The sequence below is a fragment of the Pongo abelii genome, chromosome 15 (assembly GCF_028885655.2).
Source record: "Pongo abelii isolate AG06213 chromosome 15, NHGRI_mPonAbe1-v2.0_pri, whole genome shotgun sequence".
Lineage (NCBI taxonomy): Eukaryota > Metazoa > Chordata > Mammalia > Primates > Hominidae > Pongo > Pongo abelii.
This window is the reverse complement of record NC_072000.2, coordinates 111,234,719-111,259,243: the sequence shown is the minus strand read 5'-3', so window position 1 is coordinate 111,259,243 and position 24,525 is coordinate 111,234,719. Positions and strand designations below refer to the sequence as shown.

At 43.0% G+C, this 24,525-nt stretch overlaps 3 gene segments (V, D, J or C); all 3 read left to right on the top strand.

The window, feature by feature from the left end:
- Positions 1-1,631: 1,631 nt before the first annotated feature.
- Positions 1,632-4,442, top strand: LOC100431520 (immunoglobulin heavy variable 1-58-like). The segment is given in 3 exon segments: positions 1,632-1,884; positions 1,970-2,279; positions 4,349-4,442. Coding segments are annotated over 3 exon segments (450 nt in total).
- Positions 4,443-13,919: 9,477 nt separating this feature from the next.
- Positions 13,920-14,497, top strand: LOC129049885 (immunoglobulin heavy variable 4-38-2-like). The segment is given in 2 exon segments: positions 13,920-13,997; positions 14,073-14,497. Coding segments are annotated over 2 exon segments (492 nt in total).
- Positions 14,498-21,182: 6,685 nt separating this feature from the next.
- Positions 21,183-21,964, top strand: LOC129047414 (immunoglobulin heavy variable 4-59-like). The segment is given in 2 exon segments: positions 21,183-21,286; positions 21,369-21,964. Coding segments are annotated over 2 exon segments (663 nt in total).
- Positions 21,965-24,525: the final 2,561 nt, after the last annotated feature.

Below are 24,525 nucleotides of genomic sequence, written 5' to 3'. Positions count from 1 at the left end.
TTTTATCATGAAGACTTTGCAAGGTTCTTAGCTGAGACAAAGAAAATAACAACCTGCATGCATTTCTGAAGTCTCCACTTGTATCCTGTTTGCTTTAGATCTCTAGGAGAAAAAAGTCAGATACCTCAGCCTAGTGTCAGTGTAGGAGGCACTTTCTACAGGTGAGGCACTAGAAGGAAGGGAAAACGTGTGTTATTGGAATAGTGGATATGAAGTGTGCTCTCATCTGAAAGCATCTGCACCGACTGGAAATCTCAAATGCAACATTAAACTGCAAGAAACAAGGCACATTCACATCTCCTGGAAGATTTTGGATTCATTGTCCACTGATTCAGTGCAACTGGAGCTTCAGAGAAGGGGCTCCCTCCTGTGTCATAGCATCCTTGCTTTGAGACTCCTTATAGAGTTCATTAGATTTAGCAAAGCTAACCAATTCTTTCAAGAGATGGTGTCAGCAGCGTATGCTGTCACTGAAGGAGTATCCTAAACCAGAACAAAGCCATTTCACGTTAGGCTAGGGAAGCTGGGGGAAGATGCTTTGTGAGCCCCACAGGAACTTCCTCACAAGGCAAGGGCTGGGCTGGAGGGAGCGCGCAGAAGCCACCCGGCACAGGTTCCATCCCTGGAGCGGTGCACAGGAGGCTGGGGGTGAGGTTCCCTCTCAGCACCTGTGTCTTCCTTTGGCAACAAAAAAAATCCTAAGTGTTCAAGAAGTTGCTGATGTGTCTTTAAATATCCTGTTACATCAGAACCATTCATGTAATTTAAGGCAACCAGAACTATTTTTTAAAGTGGGTTCCAAGGACTGTAAGTATCCTAATAGTGAGGGTATAAAGGATAGGAATGGTTTTACTAATTGAAAGGATACAGAATTGTGGGAGTCACTATATTCCTATGAATAAAAAAATTCAGATTTCAGTGTTAAGTAATGTTGCCTACGTTGTGTGAGTGACAGGGCAGTGGTGGATCTGAGAGTGTGGCAGGTGCACAGACCTAGTGAGTCAGAAATCAATATGGAAAGATGAGGATCTATGGATATGAACTGAAAGTATGTAAACAGTTCATGAAATTCTATTAAATAGAGTAGGAAATAAAACCCAAACTTATCCAAAACACAAATTCCTTGACGATTATTTTGAGAGCAGTGAGTTAATCAGAAACCCACTTCTCTTACATCTTCTGATTCCTATTGTCCATGAGATGAGAAATTCAGCTCTAATTACGCATCACAGGGCAAATCTGTAAACCAAGAGTGTTTCTATTGAAGATCGTGGTGGATCAGGATGCCAGGCAGGTGCTGGAGTCACTGTCTCAGGAGCGCCCAGATGATCTCAGGGGGACCTGATGGACACTCACGTGGGACATCAGCAGTCACTTTCTCAGAGTCACCAGTGAGCTGTGCTGGTGCCTGATGGGACTAGGATGAGGTCAAGGCACCTTCTCAGTGTCATAGAGAGTCATGGTTCCAGAAATCATCCAGGTGGTCTATTCGCTAGTCAAATGTGGGTTCACAGTGAGAAGCATGTCCACTGGGTGCTTGGTCTTCAGTGAAAGGATGTCTGGCCACCAAAAGTTTGTAAATGGAGCAGGGCATGCATTTCCTCAAGGAGGATTAGGGCTTGAAGCATCAGCATCCCACTCTTGTAAGGCTGATGTGTCATTTATCTTCCCTTTCTTATCCTGAATCAGGGTCTTCAGCTATGAAATGCTCTGACTCATGAATATGCAAATAACCTGAGATCCACTGAGGTAAATATGGATATTTGTCAGCTCTGAGAGCATCACCCAGAAACCACATCCCTCAGCTAGAGAAGCCCCAGACAGCACAGCTCCTCACCATGGACTGGATTTGGAGGATCCTCTTCTTGGTGGCAGCAGCGACTGGTAAGGGGCTGCCAAGTCCCAGCAATGAGGAGGGGATTGAGTCCAGTCAAGGTGGCTTTCACCCACTCCTGTGTTCTCTCCACAGGTGCCCACTCCCAGGTCCAGCTGGGGCAGTCTGGGCCTGAGGTGAAGAAGCCTGAGTCCTCAGTGAAGGTCTCCTGCAAGGCTTCTGGATACACCTTTACTAGCTCTGCTATGCAGTGGGTGCGACAGGCTCCTGGACAAGGCCTTGAGTGGATAGGATGGATCATCGTTGGCAGTGGTAACACAAACTATGCACAGAAGTTCCAGGGAAGAGTCACCATTACCAGGGACACGTCCACGAGCACAGCCTACATGGAGCTGAGCAGCCTGAGATCCGAGGACACGGCCGTGTATTACTGTGCGGCAGACACATTGTGAGAACCCACATCCTGAGAGTGTCAGAAACCCCAGGAAGGAGGCAGCTATACTGGCATGGAGAGGATGACAAAGATTATGAGATTGAAGATTTTCTTAGAAAACAACGTCAAGTCATTAAAGAAAAAGAACAACATAAATGTGTATTTGAGAAATTTTAATTTTTTGAGAGATTTTTCATACAACATTTATTCTGTAAGCTATTTCAGGCATTGGAATATGAATCCAATTAATAAAGCTGATATAGACATCTTCTGAACGCATCTTTGTAAACATCAATTTCTGAATCAGTGTTGTAAATATTTTGGAACACAGACACAAGTTCACATTTTTACTCTACTTTTACCTCTATTTTTTAAAAATGCCAAAAAGAATCTTATTTTGTGCATTTTGAATTCCCACCATCAATGCATGATAATTCTCAGTTTTCCTCATTCAAGTTGCCATTTATCATTAAGAGTATTGTGTGTTTTAACCATTCTAATAGGTGAGTAATGTTACCTAATCTTTATTTAAATGCATATGTCCCTAAAAATATTCATATTTAACAATATTTGTATAATTTTTGGTGAGATGCCTCTCATGATATTTGGTTCATTTTTAACTGCATTTTTATAAGTTGTAAGTATGCTTGCCTATTGATTATAAAAGTCATTTAACAAATATGCGACTTGGAATTTTTTTCTCCAAGTCTGCGGTTGTCTTTTACTCCCTAATCCCTGTGTATTGCAGAAAAAATGTGTGTGTGTGTGTGTGTGTGTGTTCGTACAAATTTAGATTAAAAACATGTAAATTTTTATTCATTTAAAGATCATGTCTTCGGCATTATATCTGAAATCTCATTATAAAATACACTAATAGTGATTATTTTTTCCACGTCTCTAATCTCAGGACGCAATCAACTCATGAGTATTTAACCTTCCCTATCTGATTGGAGGACTATCCACCTGAGATATTTGGAATACTTCTGTAAGGAGATGTGTCCTTCCCATTATTTCTTTATTTAGTCATCTATGGATGTCCGTATTGGTTTATGGATGTCTATTTCATACTCTGAAGAAGATCCTTGCTACATTATTCGTTTGATTGATCAAATCACCACAGGTTTATTAGGTGCTGGGAGCTCATTTAGTTTGAATCCTGCATCCTTACAGCACACCTCATCTTTTTTAAAAAACATTTCCCTGTTTCCAAGTACTACAATGAATTCTAAGCTTCTTTTCTACGTTACCATTTTTGTACATAGAATCAGCCATTTTTCTAAAGACTGCTTGTTTCTGATGTTAAAGAATAGTATTAAAATTTAAAAATATGGTACTGGGTATGTGTGTTGTTAATGTGGTATCAGTACTTCTAGGACATCCCAACTAATTGGCCTAGTATATGTGCATGTTTATATGAACCCATGTTTATGGACACATCGAAACTATTTATGTATCTAATCTTCTGTAACTTGATTACATTAAAACTGAGCACACACTGGTCTCTCCACCCAACTATGCTGCCACATGGACCTTTCTAGCCTTCCTTCCTTGACTCTCCATAAGCACCCACGGCTAAATGAGGAACCCCCCATCCCACCACACGCCATTTGATTACTTAGCTGTACAATTTCAGGACATGCCCAGCAGTATCAGAAACGTAAAGCTGTGCCCCTGTTGAAAACATGTTTATCTACTGGAACAGAGTCCTTATGTGCAGTTTCTTTACACTTTAAACTTATACAATTTCCTCATTTATAAAGGTGCTTAGGTCGGCAACTTCATTTTCCACTTTCCTCAGTGAAGTGATTTCAATGACAATGTATAATGTCATTTATTTGAAATTCTTTCCAAGCCAAAACTATAGTCAGGTAAACATATAGAGGATATTCAAGGAATTTAGAGAGTGGGTATAAAATAAGTAAAAATGGCACTGTTTAACAAGTGCGAAATTATTTTTAGTGATATACAATGGTTGAGACATGAATGACACGATTAATTTGGCTAAGCTCATACTTTTGTGACAGAAAATATAAACCTAAATATATACAATTTTTGTAAAAAAAATTTGTCAGTTCATTAACCTCAGGATTAAATGCAGACTGTATAAAATTATCTAATAACTTATTTGGTGAGGGTGGGGATATCACGATACGCATGCAACAAAGAATGAAGTAATTTTCCTCATTTGCATATAAGATGTTACCATTCACTAAAGACCTTTAATAAAAAAATGAATTTTTTAGGCGATCCAGGTTTTTTTCCTTCTTCAAGCAAATAACCTATAGGATTCTTTTCTTTCCTTGGTTGAGAAAGATTTTCTACAAGCTTCAGCACACTTCAGGCATACACCGTCCCTGAATGGGCATTTACCTCAGATGGGTACACACACCTGTCAACATGGGGACTCTTCTGTCAGACAAACACACCTTTACTCATGTGGATTCTTCCTTCAGACAAACACACATGTCCCCACATGGACTCTTTCCTCAGACTACCACATAGGTCCTTACATTTACTCTTTCCTCAGAAAACAGACATTTCCTCATGTGGACTCTTGTCTCAGACAAACAAATATGTCTCCATGTGAACTCTTCCATCACATAAGTACGTGTATTTCCACATTGACTGTTTCCTTACACAAGCACATATATCCACTATTGAACTGTTTTGTGAGAAAGGTATCCCTTTTCTCTGGAAATGTATTTTTATGTTCTCACTGAACATACTTTTTGATAATGTTTCCTACTATGAAAATACCTGAGCACTGACCATACTAGAGAATAAAAAAGAGTAATAAGCAGATTAACCCTGTGCATCCAGACCCAGGAGTCCTTTGATCCTGCCCTCCCTGAAATGGAGACACAGACGATGGATGAGCAATGCTGAGCAGTGCACCCATGGCCACAAAAGGAAAGATATGGAAATGTGTCCCCTCCCCTCCTCATGAAAAGCAGCTCATCCCCTTTTCCTTCAGGCCCTGGTGAGGAGCCACCCCATGTATGTTCCCTTGCTCAGTGTCCACACCATGGTGTGTGCACTGATCTGGGTTTCCCTTCTCATCACCCTCAATATTAGCGTCCCTTGTGAATCAGGTCCAGCTGCAGCTGCTCCACATGGGGCCGTTCTTCCATTTCCTCTGTGTTTGTAGAAGTCCTGTGTGAAGTTTACTGATGGAGTCAGAGGGGAAAATTGTACACCCCAGCGGTTCGCTGGGACCCTCCTGCAAAGCCTCTGACGTCACCTCTACTGGCTACAGTATGAGCTTGGTCCAACAGGTTTCATGACACAGATTAGTGCAGGTGACAACAGTGAGTGATCATGTGGGAGTTCTCAGAGTTACTTTCCATGGGTTCAAGTAAATTAACAGTCCCAAGCAACACCCTTTCAACTGCAGTCTACCTTAAAATGACCAACCTGAAAGCCAAGGACAAGGCCGAGTATTACTGTGAGGGACACAGGAGAGGGAACATCTGCGTGAACCCAGATGCCAAATCCTCTACAGGGAGACAGGAGGGAACTGCGTGGTAGATGCTGCTCATCACTACCAAGTTGCACTCAGAGCTAGCAGGGGTGCTCAGAACCACAGATGGCGCTCAGGACACCAGGGGGGCTCAGAACCACCAGGGGGGGCTCAGAACCACCAGGGGTCGCTCAGGACACCAGGAGGTGCTCAGAACCACCAGGGGACACTCAGGACACCAGGGTGCGCTCAGAACCACCAGGGTGCGCTCCTGACACCAGGGGGTGCTCAGAACCACCGGGGGGTGGTCGGGACACCAGAGGGTGCTTACAACAACAGGGGACGCTCAGAACCACCAGGTGGCCCTTAGGACACCAGGGGGTGTTCGGAACTACAAGGGGGTGCTCAGAACCAACATGGGGCGTTCAGGACACCAGCAGACGCTCAGAACCAAGAGGGAGCGATCAGGACAACAGGGGTTGCTCAGGACCACCAGGGGGAGCTCAGGACACCAAGGAGCACTCAGAAGCACCAGGGGGCACTCAGGACACCAGAGAGGGGGGAACTGAGAACCACCAAGGGGTGCTCAGGACATCAGTGTCCTCTTAGAAGGGCTCTCCACATCAGGAGCCTGTGAGGCTATAGTTTCCTTTTAGCCTTTGGTGATTCCTGACCTGGGCAAGCAAAAGTCTTTCCCAGAACTTCTCACCATCAATTGCTTGTAAATCCATGATTTCTTACCTACACTACATTAGTTTAGAACAGAGATTTTTTTTTTTTCTAGACAGAGTCTTCCTCTCTTGCCAGACTGGAGTGCAGTGGTGCCATCTCGGCTCACTGCAGCCTCTTCTTCCCAGGTTCAAGTGATTCTCCTGCCTCAGCCTCCAGAGTAGCTGGGAATACAGGCATGTGTCTCCACGCCCAGGTAATTTTTGTATTTTTAGTAAAGACGGGGTTCACCATGTTGGCCAGGATGGTCTCAATCTCTTGACCTCGTGAGCCTACCACCTCGGCCTCCCAAAGTGCTGGGATTACAGACGTGAGCCACTGTAACCCAATCACAACAGGGATTTAATTCAACTTTTTTTTTCTTTCTCTCTGTTTCTTTCTCTCTTTTTCCTTCTTTCTTTTTTTTTTTTTTTTTTTTTTTTGAAACCTCATCTTGCTCTTCTCATCCAGGCTGGAGTGCAGTGGCACGATCTCGGCTCAATGCAATTTTGGCCTCCAGGGTTCAAGCAGCTCTCCTGCCTCAGACTCCAGAGTAGCTGGGATTACAGACGTTTGCTACCATGCCCGGCTAATTTTTGTACTTTTACTAGAGATGGGGTTTCACCATGTTGGCCAGGCTGGCCTCGAGCTTCAGACCTCAGGTGATCCACCTGCCTCAACCTCCCAAAGCACTGGGATTAGAGGTGTGAACCACCACACCCTAACTGAACTTTTAATGCTGCATATTTTCTGAGTAATACTAGCAATGATCTCTCAGGACAATTTTTAAAATGTTATTTATATATTTTATGTATTAAAAATAATACTATTATTAAAAGATTAAATTTGTTTAAATCGCACCTGTAATCCCAGCACTTTGGGTGGCTGAGACAGGCAGATCACTTGATCTCAGGAGTTTTAGAAGAGGATAGCAACATAGTGAAATCCTTTCTATACAAAAAAGAAAAAAGATAGCTGGCTGTGATGCTGCCTGTGGTCTCAGGTGCTTGTAAGGCTGAGGTGGGAGTATCCCTTAAGACTGGGAGGCTGAGACTGCAATGAGCTGTGATTGTCCCACTGCACTCCAGCCTGGTTGGCCGAGTGAGACCCTGTCTTAAAAAAATATGTATCCTCAACACAAACTGTTTCCATGAATAGAGTTTTGTGTTTTTGTGCTGTGATTGTCAAGCAATTGTATTTGTTTTCTAACTTCAACTCAGTATATGCATGGTGTTTGGTTTCTTTTTCTTTCATCTGTTGTTTGTGGAAATTAAACAGCACTTTAAAGGCTCTTGTTCTCCACTTTGGTTGGCTTCTGGTGTCCTGTTTTGCAGACTATTTCTCCATCTTCCCTTTTTCTTTGAAAGTCTTTTATCTTCCTCAGTCTCCATGCAGGAAAAAGAATGTCCCTTTACTTTCTGAACTCCAAGTCTGGTGAACAGTTCCCTTCTCTTCATAATCACGGAAGCCAACCAAGTATAGGAGGATAACGGTTCTCCTTACGGTATGCTAATCTACCTGCAGACTCTCTGCCCTCCTCACCATTTTCTAGGGTCCTGCAGACATCATACCCCATTCCCTCCCTTCCCTAAGTACCACAGAGTGGGCTCTGCAGCTACTGCTTCCCTCTGTGTGCTCAGCCCTGGGGCTCACTAGTGTTTTAATGATGAAGTCCAAATCCCCATATGCTTGCACCCTCTCAGACCACGCTCTAGGAAGCTGCCATTGTGAGTGACTCCTGGAAAGTATGGGCTTGGTTCAGTTTCATGCTGCTGCATGTTATCTATTATAAAAGGCATATTGGCAAATAAAGACTAGAGTTTGTATTGAATACTCATTCCAAAAAAGTTTTTTTCAAAACTTTTCAAATAAAAAAGTTTTATTCTGCCTAGTTTGAAAACTACCATCTAAATTCAACAAATAATGCAATACAATTTTAAAAGTGATGTTTGTCTTATTAGTTATTCAATTTATTAATAACAGACTGAGATTTAAAATACATACCATTACACATTAAAGTCACATGCTTCACAAGAATGGCATTGATTTTCAGTTTTACCAAAACATGTATTTAAATATATTTGTCTTTTTAATATTGGAATAGGCAGACATACACGTAGAAATGCATTATTTTGTACTACAACCTCAAACTGCAAACACAATTTAAATTCAATTAAATAATAAGAATAATATGAAACAAATGGGTGTGTTGTTTTGGTGTTTAGATATACATTCACTTTTGCATGGGCACATGTATGTGTCTTTGCTGGGCTCTTGTGTATGTATGTGTGTTTATATGACCATGGAGTTTTAAATACACCATTAAATGACATAGTTTTATTAATCTTGGCCAGGCACAGTGACTCAGGCCTGTAATCCCAGCACTTTGGGAGGCTTAGGCAGGCAGATCACCTGAGGTCAAGAGTTCAAGACCAGCCTGGCCAACATGGCAAACACCCATCTCTCTAAAAAATACAAAAATGAGGCAGGCATTGTGGCACACACCTTTAGTCCCAGTGCAACAGGGAAATGTGGGGTCAGAAATCTCTCACAGAATGCCTACTGGGACACCACCTGGTGGAGCTATAAGAAGAAAGTCACTGTCTTCCAGGACTCAGAATGGTAGATCAACCAATAGCTTGCACCGTGTGTCTGGAAAAGCCACAGACACTCAAGGGCATCCCGTGAAAGCAACCAGAAGGGAGACTGTGCCCTGCAAAGCCACAGGGGCAGAACTGCCCAAGACCATGGGAACCCACCTCTGCATCAGGTAACCTGGATTTGAGACATGAAGTCAAAGAAGATTATTGTAGAACATGAAGATTTGACTGCCCAGCTGGATTTCAGACTTGCATGGGACCTTTAGTTTTGGCCAATTTCTCCCATTTGGAATGGCTGTATTGACACAACGCCTGTACCCCCATTGTGTCTAGGGAGTAACTGATTGGTTTTGATTTTACAGACTCATAGATGGAAGGGACTTGTCCTGTCTGAGATGAGATCTTGGACTGTGGACTTTTGAGTCAAGGCTCAAATGAGTTAAGACTTTGGGGGGCTGTTGGAAAGTCATGAACAGTTTTGAAATGTAAGGACATAAGATATGAGAGGTGTTAGGGGTGGAACCACGTGGTTTGGCTGTGTCCCTGCTCAAATCTCATCTTGAATTATATATCCCACAATTCCCACTTATCATGGGAGGAACCCAGTGGGAGGTGGTTGAATCATGGAGGCAGTTCTTTCTTGTGCTGTTCTTGTGATACTGGGTGAGTCTCAGGAGATCTGATGGTTTTAAAAATGGGAGTTTCCCTGCACATGCCCTCTCTTTGCTTGCTGCTATCCCCATGTAAGATACAATTTGCTCCTCCTTACCTTGCACCATGATTTTGAGGGCTCCCAAGCCGTGTGAACCTGTAAGTCCATTAAACATTTTCCTTTATAAATTACACAGTCTCGGGTATGTCTTATCAGCAACGTGAAAACAGACTAATACATGAAATATCAGTCTCTTAAAATATGTTGTTAGATCTGCATTGACACGGCAAATTCTAATATGGGAGGTAAAATAAGTAATGCATGGACCTTCAGATATTAAGTCATAGGGTTATTATGACTGTGCCCTGAGGGAGTGGACCAGAGGTCGTACGCACTAGTGGCCGTAGCTTTGGCAAAGGGTGTTCATGGGTTTCTGAAAGTTTTGATAATTTTATTTTTAAAATTGAATTTATTATTTATTTCTTCTTCAACATTTCCAGAAGATTGTTGGCAGTAAGGGCAGTGTAGTATTGGAGAAATACTCACAAATTAGAGAGTTATTTTGTAATTATTCTCCTGAGATTTACACGAGTCAATTGAAGTTCATAGGTCACAAGCTGAAATATCAAAGTAAAGAAGCATTCATCAACCATAATGGCTGTAGTTTTTGACAAGGCAGCGCTTCAATTCAGCCAGAAAAAAAAAAGACAACAATAAAACTTTCAAATACAGGGAAGCCTGACCTCAGTCTCTCTCTCTCTTATAAAGAAAAAGCTGTGCCACATCAAGATTTTTCTTCAAGCTCTCAGATAGAATCAACATTGGCAGTGGAACAGCTAATCACTTTCTCTTTAGAAAAGGCTAAGGTCTTAGAGGAATGCAGAGCTGTGTTGATGAAAAAGATAACATTGTTGTGTCTTCTCCTTTGTCGGGTGACTGTGCCCAAGTTGTGTGTTTCAGATGTCAGACATGACCTATAGGGATGGTCGTGGCGGCAAGTGACTGACAGGTACTTAGTCTCTGTATCTGTAAGTGCCCCGTCCTAGAAGGACCTACAGGAGCCAGCCCTAGACTGAAAGTGCCCTCACTGACCGTCTGCCCCACCTGTGCAGTCTCTGGCCAGTTCAAGAAAGTTATACCCCTGGAACTTCTTTTGTCAAAAGTACTCCATCTAGTGTGTATGACCTATGGTTCACACCCTTAAGGATACAGCCATGATCATCCTATCACTTAGTGTCTAGAAGACTTATGCATTTTTAATTTTACCTCCAATGTTAGACTCTACTTTATCACATGCAGACACCGCAGAATATTTTAAGACATTTATGTGTCATGCTGAAAAATTCAACAGTACATTAAAGTTGCCTTCCCATGATAGCCAGTAGTTACTACAGAATAAGCGTCTGTCATCCCCTAGGGAAGAGCTATAATGGATCGTGTGCACTGTTAATAGTTACGGGAATTGATCCATCTTGTGGCAAATGTCAACATCTTCTTCTTTTGTAACATTAAATCATATTCTATTGTGCATATATACCACATTGTCTTTATCCATTTGTCTATCTGCTGACACTCAGATTGTTTCCATATCTTGGCTGTTTTTAACAGCGTTTCAATAAATATAAGATGTGGATATCTTTACAAGGTGGTAATTTCATCTCGTTTGTGTATACTCACAGAAACAGGATTTCTGGTCGGGTAATATTTCTGGTTTTAATTCTTTTAGGAGCCTTTGTACTGCTTTCCACAATTGTGGAAAAGTAGAATGGTATAGCCATTATGAAAAACAATTTCAGTTTTGAGGTATGAGCTATAAACAAATAATGTTTGATTATGGCTCTCAATGAGAATATCTACTAAATATAATGGAATTTCCGAAAGATTCCTCACCTTAAAGCAGGGATGGATTATGAATTTGCCTCTTATTTCCCAAAAGCAAAAGATTGTTAGCATGGATGATGGAGGTTGTTGGCAGGTTTCAGGATGATCTCATAAGAGGAGAATCTGTTGGATAAAAATGTTGGGTTTTCAGTCCCATACATACCTACACTCAATATGAAACAATGAAGTCAAGTGAAGATCTAGAACATGTTCACTTGAAACAACAGCACATTCTCAAAGACACCAGTTGCTACAGGGCAAGGGGGATGAACTTTTGAAACAGTGAAGTGTGAACGCACAGTAAGTGATAAAGTTATCACGTTTACACGAAGATTGTTTAATGTGCCAAGGGTTTGTACAGATTAATCATGCACAAGTACACAAAACATATTTTTGCATACATAAATGTCTAGAGAAAAATCTTCTTAGGGAAACTTCTCCAGGTTACACAAATCTGTGTAAGTTGTAGATTTCATCGGTAAGTGTCTCTTTATGAATGCTAGTCTGTTTTTCAAGTTAGGAAATATTATCTCTGTTGGATAATAGGCTTCCAGTTGAGTAGATTTCTTAAGTGCTTCTTGAGTTGTAACAAATGAACCAAAAACATTGACGAACTGGAGTTTCATAGCTGCATTGATGAAAATTTCTTATAAGCTTTCTTTCAATTATTTGAGACCAGTTTTCCTGATTTTCTTTTTCCTCAATAGATAAATTTTCACAAGATTTCAGGAAACCACCTCTCAGGCACTGTAGTTTAAAAGACTAGCTTCCTAGACAAAGTAGCTTCTGTCTAACCATAATGAGCTTATTTCTTCTGCAAAACATCAGATTTGAGAACTCATTGTTGGGAAGTTTTACCTCTAGCATTGTAACTTGATCTAGGGCCTGACACATTTGTGGCAAACAATACCTACCAATTCAGAAGCTCTTTGGTTTTCTTTTCAGGAAATATAATTCTTTCTGTTCTGTATATGAGCATATCCTAACATCCCTGTACACACCCACATAGATGTCTACAAGCCTATGAATTATTCTCTGTAAATAAAAATTTAACTCAATTTCTCTCAAAGTTCATAATTCTCCCGAGGGTGAGGAAGGTCTCCCTGGATCTGTTCAAACAAAAGTCCCAGAGACCACCTGCTAGGTGAGGAGCTCACCTGGCTCTGGATGTTGGTTCTGTCTTTTCCCCTCTTCCATCCCACAGGTCAGCCCACTTGTTCAGCTCCTAAGAAGACAGCCAAGATTTGTCCTGATGTTAAAACAGCCCAACTTCTGATGACTCTCCTGTTACCCACATCCATGGAGATAGATTATTTATTATATAACTCACCAAACTAATGTCAAATGCCCAAGTTGCAACACCACACACCCTAGGGTTCGTTCATGCAAATCAATGGAGGAGAAAGTCTTTCACAGACAGATGGATCTGAATTGGTAAATATGTGGGTAAGGGCTCTGGGCTTGAGTATCATTGTCCAGCCGTGTTTCACAGGGGTGAACCATTAGGGAAGAACCAGAGTTCCTTGTGCTCTCAGAGGGGAGGGCTCACGGAGGTCCTCTGGTTCACGGGAAGGGTAATTGCAATAATCTTCATGATCATCCTGAGACTATCCTGCAGTGCTGACCCATTATAGAATTTATGTCTGAAGTTGTCACTGCAATACTCAATCTACGTATTCTCTACAGAAGTGTTTAGAGGTCAGGTCACAACATCAAGGTCACACATTGAGAAGGATGGAGATATGTCCCACTACCTTCTCCTGAGATCTCAGACAGAATCCCAAATTTCAAAAGGTCAGAGAAAGGCAGCTGTTAGGTGCTTTTTTAAAATGACCCACTTCCTGGGACAAGAGCTTTCCTCTAACCATGGTGCATGTTCTGAACTACAATAAAACATTGGGAGGATCCAGGACTGTTTGAATTCACTGTCATTATTACATTCAGCTGCTGTTCCAATATGTCCGAAAGGGTAAATGACCATTTAGATGGCCTGGGTGTGTGGTTGGTTTTATATGAATCTTTAAAGGTAGAACAGTATTGCCCCTATTCCAAAATCTGTCCTTGATCCATGATCACACTCATCTCTCAGACCAGCTCTTTCAGCACATCTCTTTACCTGGAAGAAGAGGACTCTGGGCTTGGAGAGGGGAGGCCCCAAGAAGAGAACTGAGTTCTCAAAGGGCACAGCCAGCATCCTCCTCCCAGGGTGAGCCCAAAAGACTGGCGCCTCCCTCATCCCTTTTCACTGCTCCATTCAAAGGCACCACCCACATGCAAATCCTCACTTATGCACCCACAGGAAGCCACCACACATTTCCTTAAATTCAGGTCCAACTCACATGGCAAATAATTTCTGAGAGTTATGGATCTCATGTGCAAGAAAATGAAACACCTGTCGTTCTTCCTCCTGCTGGTGGCAGCTCCCAGATGTGAGTGTTTCAGGGATGAGGACATGGGAGGCTACCTCTGATCCCAGGGCTCACTGTGGGTCTCTCTGTTCACAGGGGTCCTGTCCCAGGTGCAGCTGCAGGAGTCGGGCCCAGGACTGGTGAAGCCTTCGGAGACCCTGTCCCTCACCTGCGCTGTCTCTGGTGGCTCTATCAGCAGTGGTTACTACTGGAGCTGGATCCGGCAGCCACCAGGGAAGGGACTGGAGTGGATTGGGAGTATCTATTACAGTGGGAGCACCTACTACAACCCGTCCCTCAAGAGTCGAGTCACCATATCAGCAGACACGTCCAAAAACCAGTTCTCCCTGAAGCTGAGCTCTGTGACCGCCGCAGACACGGCCGTGTATTACTGTGCTAGAGACACAGTGAGGGGAGGTGAGTGTGAGCCCAGACACAAACCTCCCTGCAGGGAGGCGGAGGGGGCGGGCGCAGGTGCTGCTCACGACCAGCAGGGGGCGCGCGGGGCCCACAGAGCATGAGGCCGGGTCAGGAGCAGGTGCAGGAAGGGTGGGGCTTCCTCAACTGCTGGGTCGTCTCCCTCCTCGCCAGTACCTCAGCTTTCCGTAGAGGTCCCTCTTTCTTTATTGTCTGTGATTCTACTTCCTCACATCCTTGTACCAGGAAAGAAACGAGGAAGACAAATTTTCGTCTATAGTTGAAGTTTCACCAATTACTAAGAACTTTCCTACAAGATTCCTACAAGTTCCTACCTGACCCATTATACCTTATATATATATATACACATACATATACATATATATATATTTCTAATGCTCCTCACCATCTCTTGTTTTGTGTCATCAATTTAATTGTGCCCTTTTTGAAATTCATATGCTAAAACCCTAAATCCACTGCATCGATAATGGAATTTTAATGATACAATTAAAGTTAAATGTGGACATAAGTGAGACCCTAATGCAACATATCTGTTGTCTTTATAAGAAGAGGAAGAAACACCAGCGACCTCTCACTTCTCACGTGCACACAGAGAAGAGGCCATGTGGAGACCTAGTGCACTAGAAGGTGGCCCTGTGCAAGCCAGGAAGAAGCCGCACTGAGAACCAACCCTGCCAGCACCTTGATCTTTGATATTCAGACTGAAGAATTGTAAGAAAATTAATATTTGCGGTTTAAGCCACCCAATCCTTTTGTCTTCTTACGAAGACCCAGACAGGCTAGTACCACACAACTCTGTTAGTTCTGTCTCCTGGAGGAAGAAGCAGCCCCCTGAGGATGGGCACATCTCTCAGATTTTCACATGAATTAGGCAAAAACAGTAGCTCTCATATAATAGCTGTTATGTCCCTGTTGGGACAAGGTCTTTTAAACAAGCCCTGGGGCTTTGTCACAAATGTTGTCTTTTATCCTTTATTAGGACATAACTAATGGACAATGAGTACCAGCTGGATGGAAACTGACACCTGACCATCTTCTGCTGTCTCATTATTATATCACAGAAAACCACAGCAACATTACGCTATGTCTTCATCTTTCTAAATTTGCACTGAATCTTTTGCTAAATGAGGAGCTATATGGGGTCTGAGTTTTGTTACCTTCTTCCCAGTCTTCCACAATTACCAAGGGCAGAAAAGACTTTCAGCGAAATTTGGCTGTTAAAGCCCACAACACCACATCACTTTTTAATGTCCAGGAACTTTATTTGGGGGCTGGTGAAATGCACGTTTAAATGGAAAACCCTAAAGCACATACAACAGCTGAAGGAATGGCCACTGCCCACCTGAAGGCTAATGAGGCAGATGGTAGGGTACATTCCTCCAAGATGGTCCTGGGTGTGTGACGGTTGGATGCCTCATGCATATGAAAACAAGGACTGGACTGAGGTAGAAACGAGGGCCATATCCTATAGGAAAACAAGAAAAAAATGGGCATCCCTGAAGAGAGTTAATTAGACTTGGAGGGTTTAAGATGAATTTTTTTCCAAAGTTTTTTAATGTTCTGAGCTAAATATGAATATTTTCTTTTTTTATTAGTAAGTGACACTTAAAAACTTAGCTGAGGGGATTTCTGAGCAAAGTGTGGATGGTGGGTTTTTTTATTATACTTTAAGTTTTAGGATACAATGTGCAGGTTTGTTACATATGGATACATGTGCCATGTTGGTGTGCTGCACCCATTAACTCGTCATTTACATTAGGTATATCTCCTAATGCTATCCCTCCCCCCTCCCCCCACCCCCGCAACAGGCCCCAGTGTGTGATGTTCCCCTTCCTGTGTCCATGTGTTCTCATTGTTCAATTCCCACCTATGAGTGAGAACATGCGGTGTTTGGTTTTTTGTCCTTGTGATAGTTTGCTGAGAATGATGGTTTCCAGCTTCATCCATGTCCCTACAAAGGATATGAACTCATCATTTTGTATGGTTGCATAGTATTCCATGGTGTATATGTGCCACATTTTCTTAATCCAGTCTATCATTGTTGGATATTTCGGTTGGTTCCAAGTCTTTGCTATTGTGAATAGTGTCGCAATAAACATACGTGTGCATGTGTCTTCATACCAGCATGATTTATAATCCTTTGGGTATATACCCAGTAATGGGATGGCTGGGTCAAATGGTATTTCTAGTTCTAGATCCCTGAGGAATCGCCACACTGACTTCCACAATGCATGAACTAGTTTACAGTCCCACTAACAGTGTAAAAGTGTTCCTATTTCTCCACATCCTCTCCAGCACCTGTTGTTTCCTGACTTTTTAATGATTGCCAATCTAACTAGTGTGAGATGGTATCTCATTGTGGTTTTGATTTGCATTTCTCTGATGGCCAGTGATGATGAGCATTTTTTCTTGTGTTTTTTGGCTGCATAAATGTCTTCTTTTGAGAAGTGTCTCTTCATATCCTTCGCCCACTTTTTGATGGGGTTGTTTGTTTTTTTCTTGTAAATTTGTTTGAATTCATTGTAGATTCTGGATATTAGCCCTTACATTTTAGACCTAAAACCATAAAAACCCTAGAAGAAAACCTAGGCAATACCATTCAGGACATAGGCATTGGCAAGGACTTCATGTCTAAAACACCAAAGCAGTGACAACAAAAGCCAAAATTGACAAATGGAATCTAACTAAACTAAAGAGCTTCAGTACAGCAAAAGCAACTACCATCAGAGTGAACAGGCAACCTACAGAATGGGAGAAAATTTATGTACATTTTTAAGCTGAGCAGCATATTTTTAAGTAAAACCTAGAATAATAAAAGAATCCAAACATTTTTCAGCTGCCCAAAAAAAACAAATTATGCTAAATGTGTTCACTGGAACACTACTCATCACTTATAATAAATATATTTCTGGTACACAGAACAACAAAGAAAAATATCTGAGTGTTTATGCCGAGTAAAATAAGCCAGACAAATAAGAATATGTACCATATTACTCCATTTATGAAATTTCTTTTAAATGAAAAAGAATCTAAAGTAATATCCAGAAGATCAGTAGTTACCTGGAAAAAGGGTAGATGAAAGGAAGGGGAAAGGAGGAAACATACAGAAGAACAAGAGAAAATGTTGAGGGGAATTCACTTGTCCAGCTTGGTAATTATGGCTTACATCACGTTGATCAATTGCACACTTTAAATATGTGAAGTCTATTATCTGCCAGTTAACACTCACAAAATTTGTTGCAAGCAGACAAATGAAAAATTAGACAAAAAATGTGGTATAAAGATAGAAAATATATATATTAAATGTCAGAAATGTCTGAGAATTTAACTCCTGAACCCTAGTTCCCTCCTTATTTTTAGGTGAATGGTACAGTGCACCAAAATCACACACATTCTCAGTACAGGAAGTGGGTTCCACAAAGCACACGAGGTACGTCCAATTCTCACCAAGATTTGGTTCAGGGAGTAACAGTGATGAGGAATCACAGGCCCAGATACCGGGACTCACTCATCCCAGGCATGAGCTCATAGACACACACTTAGCCCCTCCTCAATGTGTGGGTTGACTTTCACATATGTAAATGGAGAAACCATTGACTCCTACAGAACATAATTTACACAAATATACAAAAGATAAAATAGTGCAATATTTATCACAACAAAATTTCCTAATAAGACAGTGTATTTTCCAAATACCATAATTGTCACCCAACTCCTGTGGGGCCCTGTCATTTTATCTGGGGTGTGCCGTCTCCTCAGGGTTCCCACCCGATAGCTCTCTATGTAGTAGGAGACAAGCAAATAGGGCCCTCCCTCTGCTGTTGAAACCAGCCAAATCCTGACCCTGCAACTCTGGGAGAGGAGCCCCAGCCCTGGGATTCCCAGCTGTCTCCACTTAGTCATGAAAAGTGAACACAGAAGAAGCACTATGGAGTTTGTGCTGAGCTGGGTTTTCCTTGTTGCAATTTAAAAGATGATTTATGGAGAATGAGAGACACTGAGTGTGATTGGACATAAGTGACAGAAACAGTGGGTATGTGTGGCAGTTTCTGACCAGGGTGTCTCTGTTTTTGCAGGTGTCCAGTGTGAAGTGCAGCTGGTGGAGTCTGGGCGACGCTTGGTACAGCCTGGGGTGTCCCTGAGACTCTCCTGTGCAGCCTCTGGATTTACCTTCAGTAGCTATGCTATGACTGGGTCCGCCAGGCTCCAGGAAAGGGTTTGGAGTCGGTCTCAGTTACTAGTACAAGTGGTGGTACCAAACTCTACCCAGACTCTGTGAAGGGCCGATTCACCATCTCCAGAGACAATACCCAGAATTCACTGTCTCTGCAAATGCACAGCCTGAGAGCCGAGGACACGGCTGTGTATTACTGTGTGAAAGATGCAGTGAGAAGTCAGTGTGAGCCCAGACACAAACCTCCCTGCAGGATACCAGGGACAACCAGGGAAAGCCTGGGACACTGTGTACTGGGGTGTCCCCAGGGGCAAGTGCAGGTGGTGTAAGCCTGGGTTTCCTGTCATGGACTAGGGTTGCCTTGTTAGCAAATTACCCCAGGGACCTTCTCGAGATTTCAAATTCTGTAATAACATTTGATGTCGTCTCTGACTGCAAAATGTCCCCCCAACTTTGTATCTTTTATTTTGTAACAGGAGGACACATCCTCACCCTGCAGAAGCCTGAGTCTCACTTTGGGGGCAGAAATGACCTGCCTTGATCTCATTGATCACTGTCCTGAGGAAAATACCCCACAGGGGGCCCCGATGACTCCAGCAAAGGCTCTGCCTCAAAACCATTGAAGAGTCCTTCCTTTCATTAGAGTTGACCGCAGCACCTGGGCTTCAGCACAAGCCATACCACAGACGTCACAAAGCAGCAGGTTGACACCTGATCCAGGTGCATTTTCTCACCTTTAGAGGCTGGGAGAGGGGTGTATTCTCAAGGTCAACGCACTCTTTGTGGATTTTTACACAGAACACCTGCTTTTACTTTATTTCATTTGAAGATAAATGAACAAATGTGCATCTACAAATGATTGTAATTTTCACATTTATTCCAATTCCAATATTTCTGAATTCTGCATGACGTCTTGGCACAGGGTTGTGTTTTCTATAGGTATTTTTCATCAAACCAAGAAAATGCATTTTCAATTTCCCTGTTTTTCCTCCATGTGCAGAGACCTTGAGTAGTGCACATCTGACTGTGTTTGTCTGTTTTCACACTGCTGATAAAGACATACCAGAGACTGGGAAACTTACAGTAGAAAGAGTTTTATTGGACTTACAGTTCCACGTGGCTGCCAAGGCCTCACCACCATGGTGGAAGGTGAAAGGCACATCTGACATGGCGGCAGACAAGAGAAGAGAGCTTGTGCTGGGGTCTCCCCTTTTTAAAACCATCAGATCTCATGAGACTCATTCACTATTAAGAGAACAGTGCAGGAGAGACCCACTCCCATAATTCAGTCACCTCCCACTGGTCCCTCCCACAACATTGAGAATTATGAGAGTTACACATCAAGATGAGATTTGAGAGGGGACACATCTGACCCATATCATTCCACCCCAGGTTCCCTCCCAAATCTCATGTCCTCACATTTCAAAACCAATCATGCCTTCCCAACAGCTCCCCAAAGTATAAACTCATTTCATCATTAACTCAGAAGTCTACAGTACAACGTTTCATCTGAGACAAGGCAAGTGCCTTCCACTTATGAGCCTGTAAATTCAAAAGCAACTTTCAAGCATTGGGTAAACACACCCATTCCAAATCACAGAAATTAGCCATAACAAAAAGACCCCATGCAAGTCCAAAGTCCTGCAGGGCAGTCAAATCATAAAGCTCCACAATGATCACCTGTAACACCCTTTCTCACACCCAGGACATGTTGATGCAACAGCTGAGTTCCGATGGTCTTGGGCAGCTCCACCCCTGTGGCTTTGCAGGGTACAGCCTCCCTGCTGGCTGCTTTCACAGGCGGGTGTTCAGTGTCTGTGGCTTTTCCAGGCACAAAGTGCAAACTGTCAGTGGATCTACCATTCCAGGGTCTGGAGGATAGCAGCCCTCTTCTCACAGCTCTACCAGGTAGTGCCCCAGTAGGACTCTGTGTGGGAGCTCTGGCCCTATATTTCCCTTCTTCACTGCTGAAGCAGAGGTTCTCCGTGACTGATCCACCATTGCAGCAAACTTATGAGTGGACATCCAGGTGTTTTCACACATCTTCTGAAATCTAGGCAGAGGTTCTCAAACCCCAATTCTTAGCACTCTTTCCATAATGGTTCATTTTTTTGGGCTGCTCATTACTGGTATTTTTCGAAGGAATCTCATCTGAATCTTTACTCTTTTGTATTTTGTCTCCATGAAAATGTTGGGAAGTTTTACCTCCACCATCATAACATGATATAGTGATCTCACACAGTTGTGGCAAAGAAGACCTACAAATTCAGAAGCTCTTTGTTTTTCTTTCCATGTAATATAATTCTTTCTGTTCTGTGTATAAGCATATCTTAGCAACCCTGTACACACCCACATAAATGTCTACAAGCCTATGAATTATTTTCTGTAAATAAAAATTTATCTCTCTTCCTGAGGGGAGGCCCCAGGAAGAGAACTGAGTTCTCAAAGGGCACAGCCAGCATCCTACTCCCAGGGCGAGCCCAAAGGACTGGGGCCTCCCTCCTCCTTTTTCACCTGTCCATACAAAGGCACCACCCACATGCAAATCTTCACTTAAGCACTCACAGGAAACCACCACACATTTCCTTAAATTCAGGGTCCAGCTCACATGGGAAATGCTTTCTGAGACTCATGTACCTCCTGCACAAGAACATGGAGCACCTGTGGTTCTTCCTCCTCCTGGTGGCAGCTCCCAGATGTGAGTGTCTCAGGGATCCAGACATGGAGATATGGGAGGTGCCTCTGAGCCCAGGGCTCACTGTGGGTCTCTCTGTTCACAGGGGTCCTGTCCCAGGTGCAGCTGCAGGAGTCGGGCCCAGGACTGGTGAAGCCTTCGGAGACCCTGTCCCTCACCTGCGCTGTCTCTGGTGGCTCCATCAGTAGTAACTACTGGAGCTGGATCCGGCAGCCACCAGGGAAGGGACTGGAGTGGATTGGATATATCTATTCCAGTGGGAGCACCTACTACAACCCCTCCCTCAAGAGTCGAGTCACCATGTCAATAGACACGTCCAAGAACCAGTTCTCCCTGAAGCTGAGCTCTGTGACCGCCGCGGACACGGCCGTGTATTACTGTGCGAGAGACACAGTGAGGGGAGGTGAGTGTGAGCCCAGACAAAAACCTCCCTGCAGGGAGGCGGAGGGGGCGGGCGCAGTTGCTGCTCACGACCAGCAGGGGGCGCGCGGGGCCCACAGAGCTGGAGGCCGGGTCAGGAGCAGGTGCAGGGAGGGCGGGGCTTCCTCGTCTGCTCTGTGGTCTCCCTCCTCGCCAACACCTCGCTGTCCCCAGGGCTCCTCTTTCTTTATTATCTGTGGTTCTGCTTCCTCACATTCTTGTGCCAGGAAAGAAATGAGGAAGACAAATTTTCGTCTGTAGTTGAAGTTTCACCAATTACTAGGAAGTTTCCTACAACTTCCTGCAGGGCCCATTATAGCTTACTGATTAAAAAATATATATTCTAACCCTTCTCACCATCTCTTCATTTGTGTCATCAACTGAATTGTGCCCTCTTTGAAATTCATATGCTGAAACCTTAAATTCAATGGATCTATATTGGAATTTTAATGAAATAATTAAGGTTAAATGTGGTCATAAGTGTAAGACCCTAATGCAATAGACGTGTCGTCTTTATAAGAAGAGGAAGAGACACCAGAGACCTCTCACTTTTCACGTGCAGGCATAGAAGAGGCCACGTGGAGACGTCATGCACTAAAAGGTGGCCCAGTGCAAGCCAGGAAGAAGCCGCGACAAGAACCAACCCTGCCAGCACATTGATCTTCAACATTCAGACTGCAGAATTTTAAGAAAATCAATATTTGTTGTTTAAGTCACCCACTCCTTGTTGTCTTCTTATGAAGGTCCGCACAGACTAATACCACATAACTCTGTTAGCGCTGTCCCCTGAGTGGAGAATCAGCCCCCTGAGGCTGGGCACATCTCTCAGATTTCCACATAAAGTAGGCAAAAAATAGTAGTTCTGATATAAAAACTTGTCATGTCCCTGTTGGCCAACTTCTGGGCAAGGTCTTTTAAAGAAGCCCTGGGGGCTTTGTCATAGAATTTGCTTTTACCTTTTATTAGGACATAACTAATGGACAATGAGTACCAGTTGGATGCAGACTGACCACTGACTGTCTTCAGCTGTCTCCTAAGTATGCCACAGAAAACCACACCAACATTACTCTATGTCTTCAACTTTATAAATTTGCACCGATTGGTATTTAAGGCCGGCCCAGCGTTGAGGAAGTCCTTTGGTTTTTGTTTCTCTGGGAAAGGTCTTATCTATCCTGGCCTTGGTCTTCAAGTTTCAGCAATTCTGGAAAGCCAAGTGTGCTTCCATCTCCTCCTCCATGCTCTGCAACTCACCTGAGAACAGCTTTCTCATTGGAATGTCTTCTGTTTAAGGAATAAGAGTCCCTGTTTCAGGCTTGGGTGCCTGAGTAAATCTACTAGATCCAGCCCAGGACTGGAGATACTTTCCAGAACACAACATCACCTGAGACATGACCAGTCACACTGTTTCACTTTCACTATTTCTGCTTCCTCACCAGAAAATTACAATTGCAGAGAATTTTTCATAAGCATTGTGCCATGTCCTTTCTCTGTTTTCTCGCTGTTCATTTCTGTGAGACCAGGTGCCACATTTATGTAATCAGGTTAGAATCCTGCCTCCAGTAACACATGAAGAGGACCTTTGGTTGTACTTTTGGTCTTTGCTCCAAAATATAAAGATTACAGAAGTCATCACCCTCATTCTTACACCAAGAATCATCTGCACAATCTGATCTTCAATACATTTTAGAATTCATCAAATGAATGAAATTCCATTTTTTAAATTACCACTCCAAAAACTGGAGAGATGGGCATGTCCAGAATGGCAGTTGACAGTTGCTTAACTGGAAGAGAAGCTGCAGAAGCCACAAGCTGTTGAAGGCACTTACATGGTTAGCACTATAGACGTCTGCAAGACAGATGTGGACTACGGTGAAATGACAGTTCCAGAGAGCCACACACTCCTCAGTCTTCTGGAATTTCCCTCCAGAAATCTTCAGAATCTAAAAAATACAATCCAAGTACATTTCCTATGGGTCAGAATTGGGGAAGTTTAATTACTGAAAAATATACCAATATACCAGGAGACTTCTCCAAAAGATCCTGCAGGGAAGAACTTTTCCAGAAGAAAAATCAGCCCATTCCAGATCCCTCTCCACTTCCTCCATTATTATACAAATGAGTAAAATTAGCCAATAGGGTAAGATGTAAACAAATAGTCCAGGGAACTTGAAACCACAAAAAAGAGTAAAGATGAAAATTCAGCTTTTTCCCTGGAAACGCCTGGTCAAAGTCACAACCCAGAAGAGGAAGCTGATCAAGTCTCTAGGTTTCCATGGTCAGAACAGGCAGTGCTGACCTGCACTGCACAATCCTTTCTAACAAGGATGATGGTCTGGATTAAATATGAGGGTGTGGCAATGCACAGACTCTGAGGAGAACATAGGGACACTAAAAAAGCAATGGCAGAGAGTTAGACAAGGATAGTAGAGCAACATGAAGCCTCTGGCTTCAACATTTTTAAAAACAATATCTTGGAAACTCCCTCGTTCACCTCAGCTTCTTTTATCATGAAGACTTTGCAAGGTTCTTAGCTGAGACAAAGAAAATAACAACCTGCATGCATTTCTGAAGTCTCCACTTGTATCCTGTTTGCTTTAGATCTCTAGGAGAAAAAAGTCAGATACCTCAGCCTAGTGTCAGTGTAGGAGGCACTTTCTACAGGTGAGGCACTAGAAGAAACGGAAAACGTGTGTTATTGGAATAGTGGATATGAAGTGTGCTCTCATCTGAAAGCATCTGCACCTGCTGGAAATCTCAAATGCAACTTTCAACTGCAAGAAACAAGGCACATCCACATCTCCTGGAAGATTTTGGATTCATTG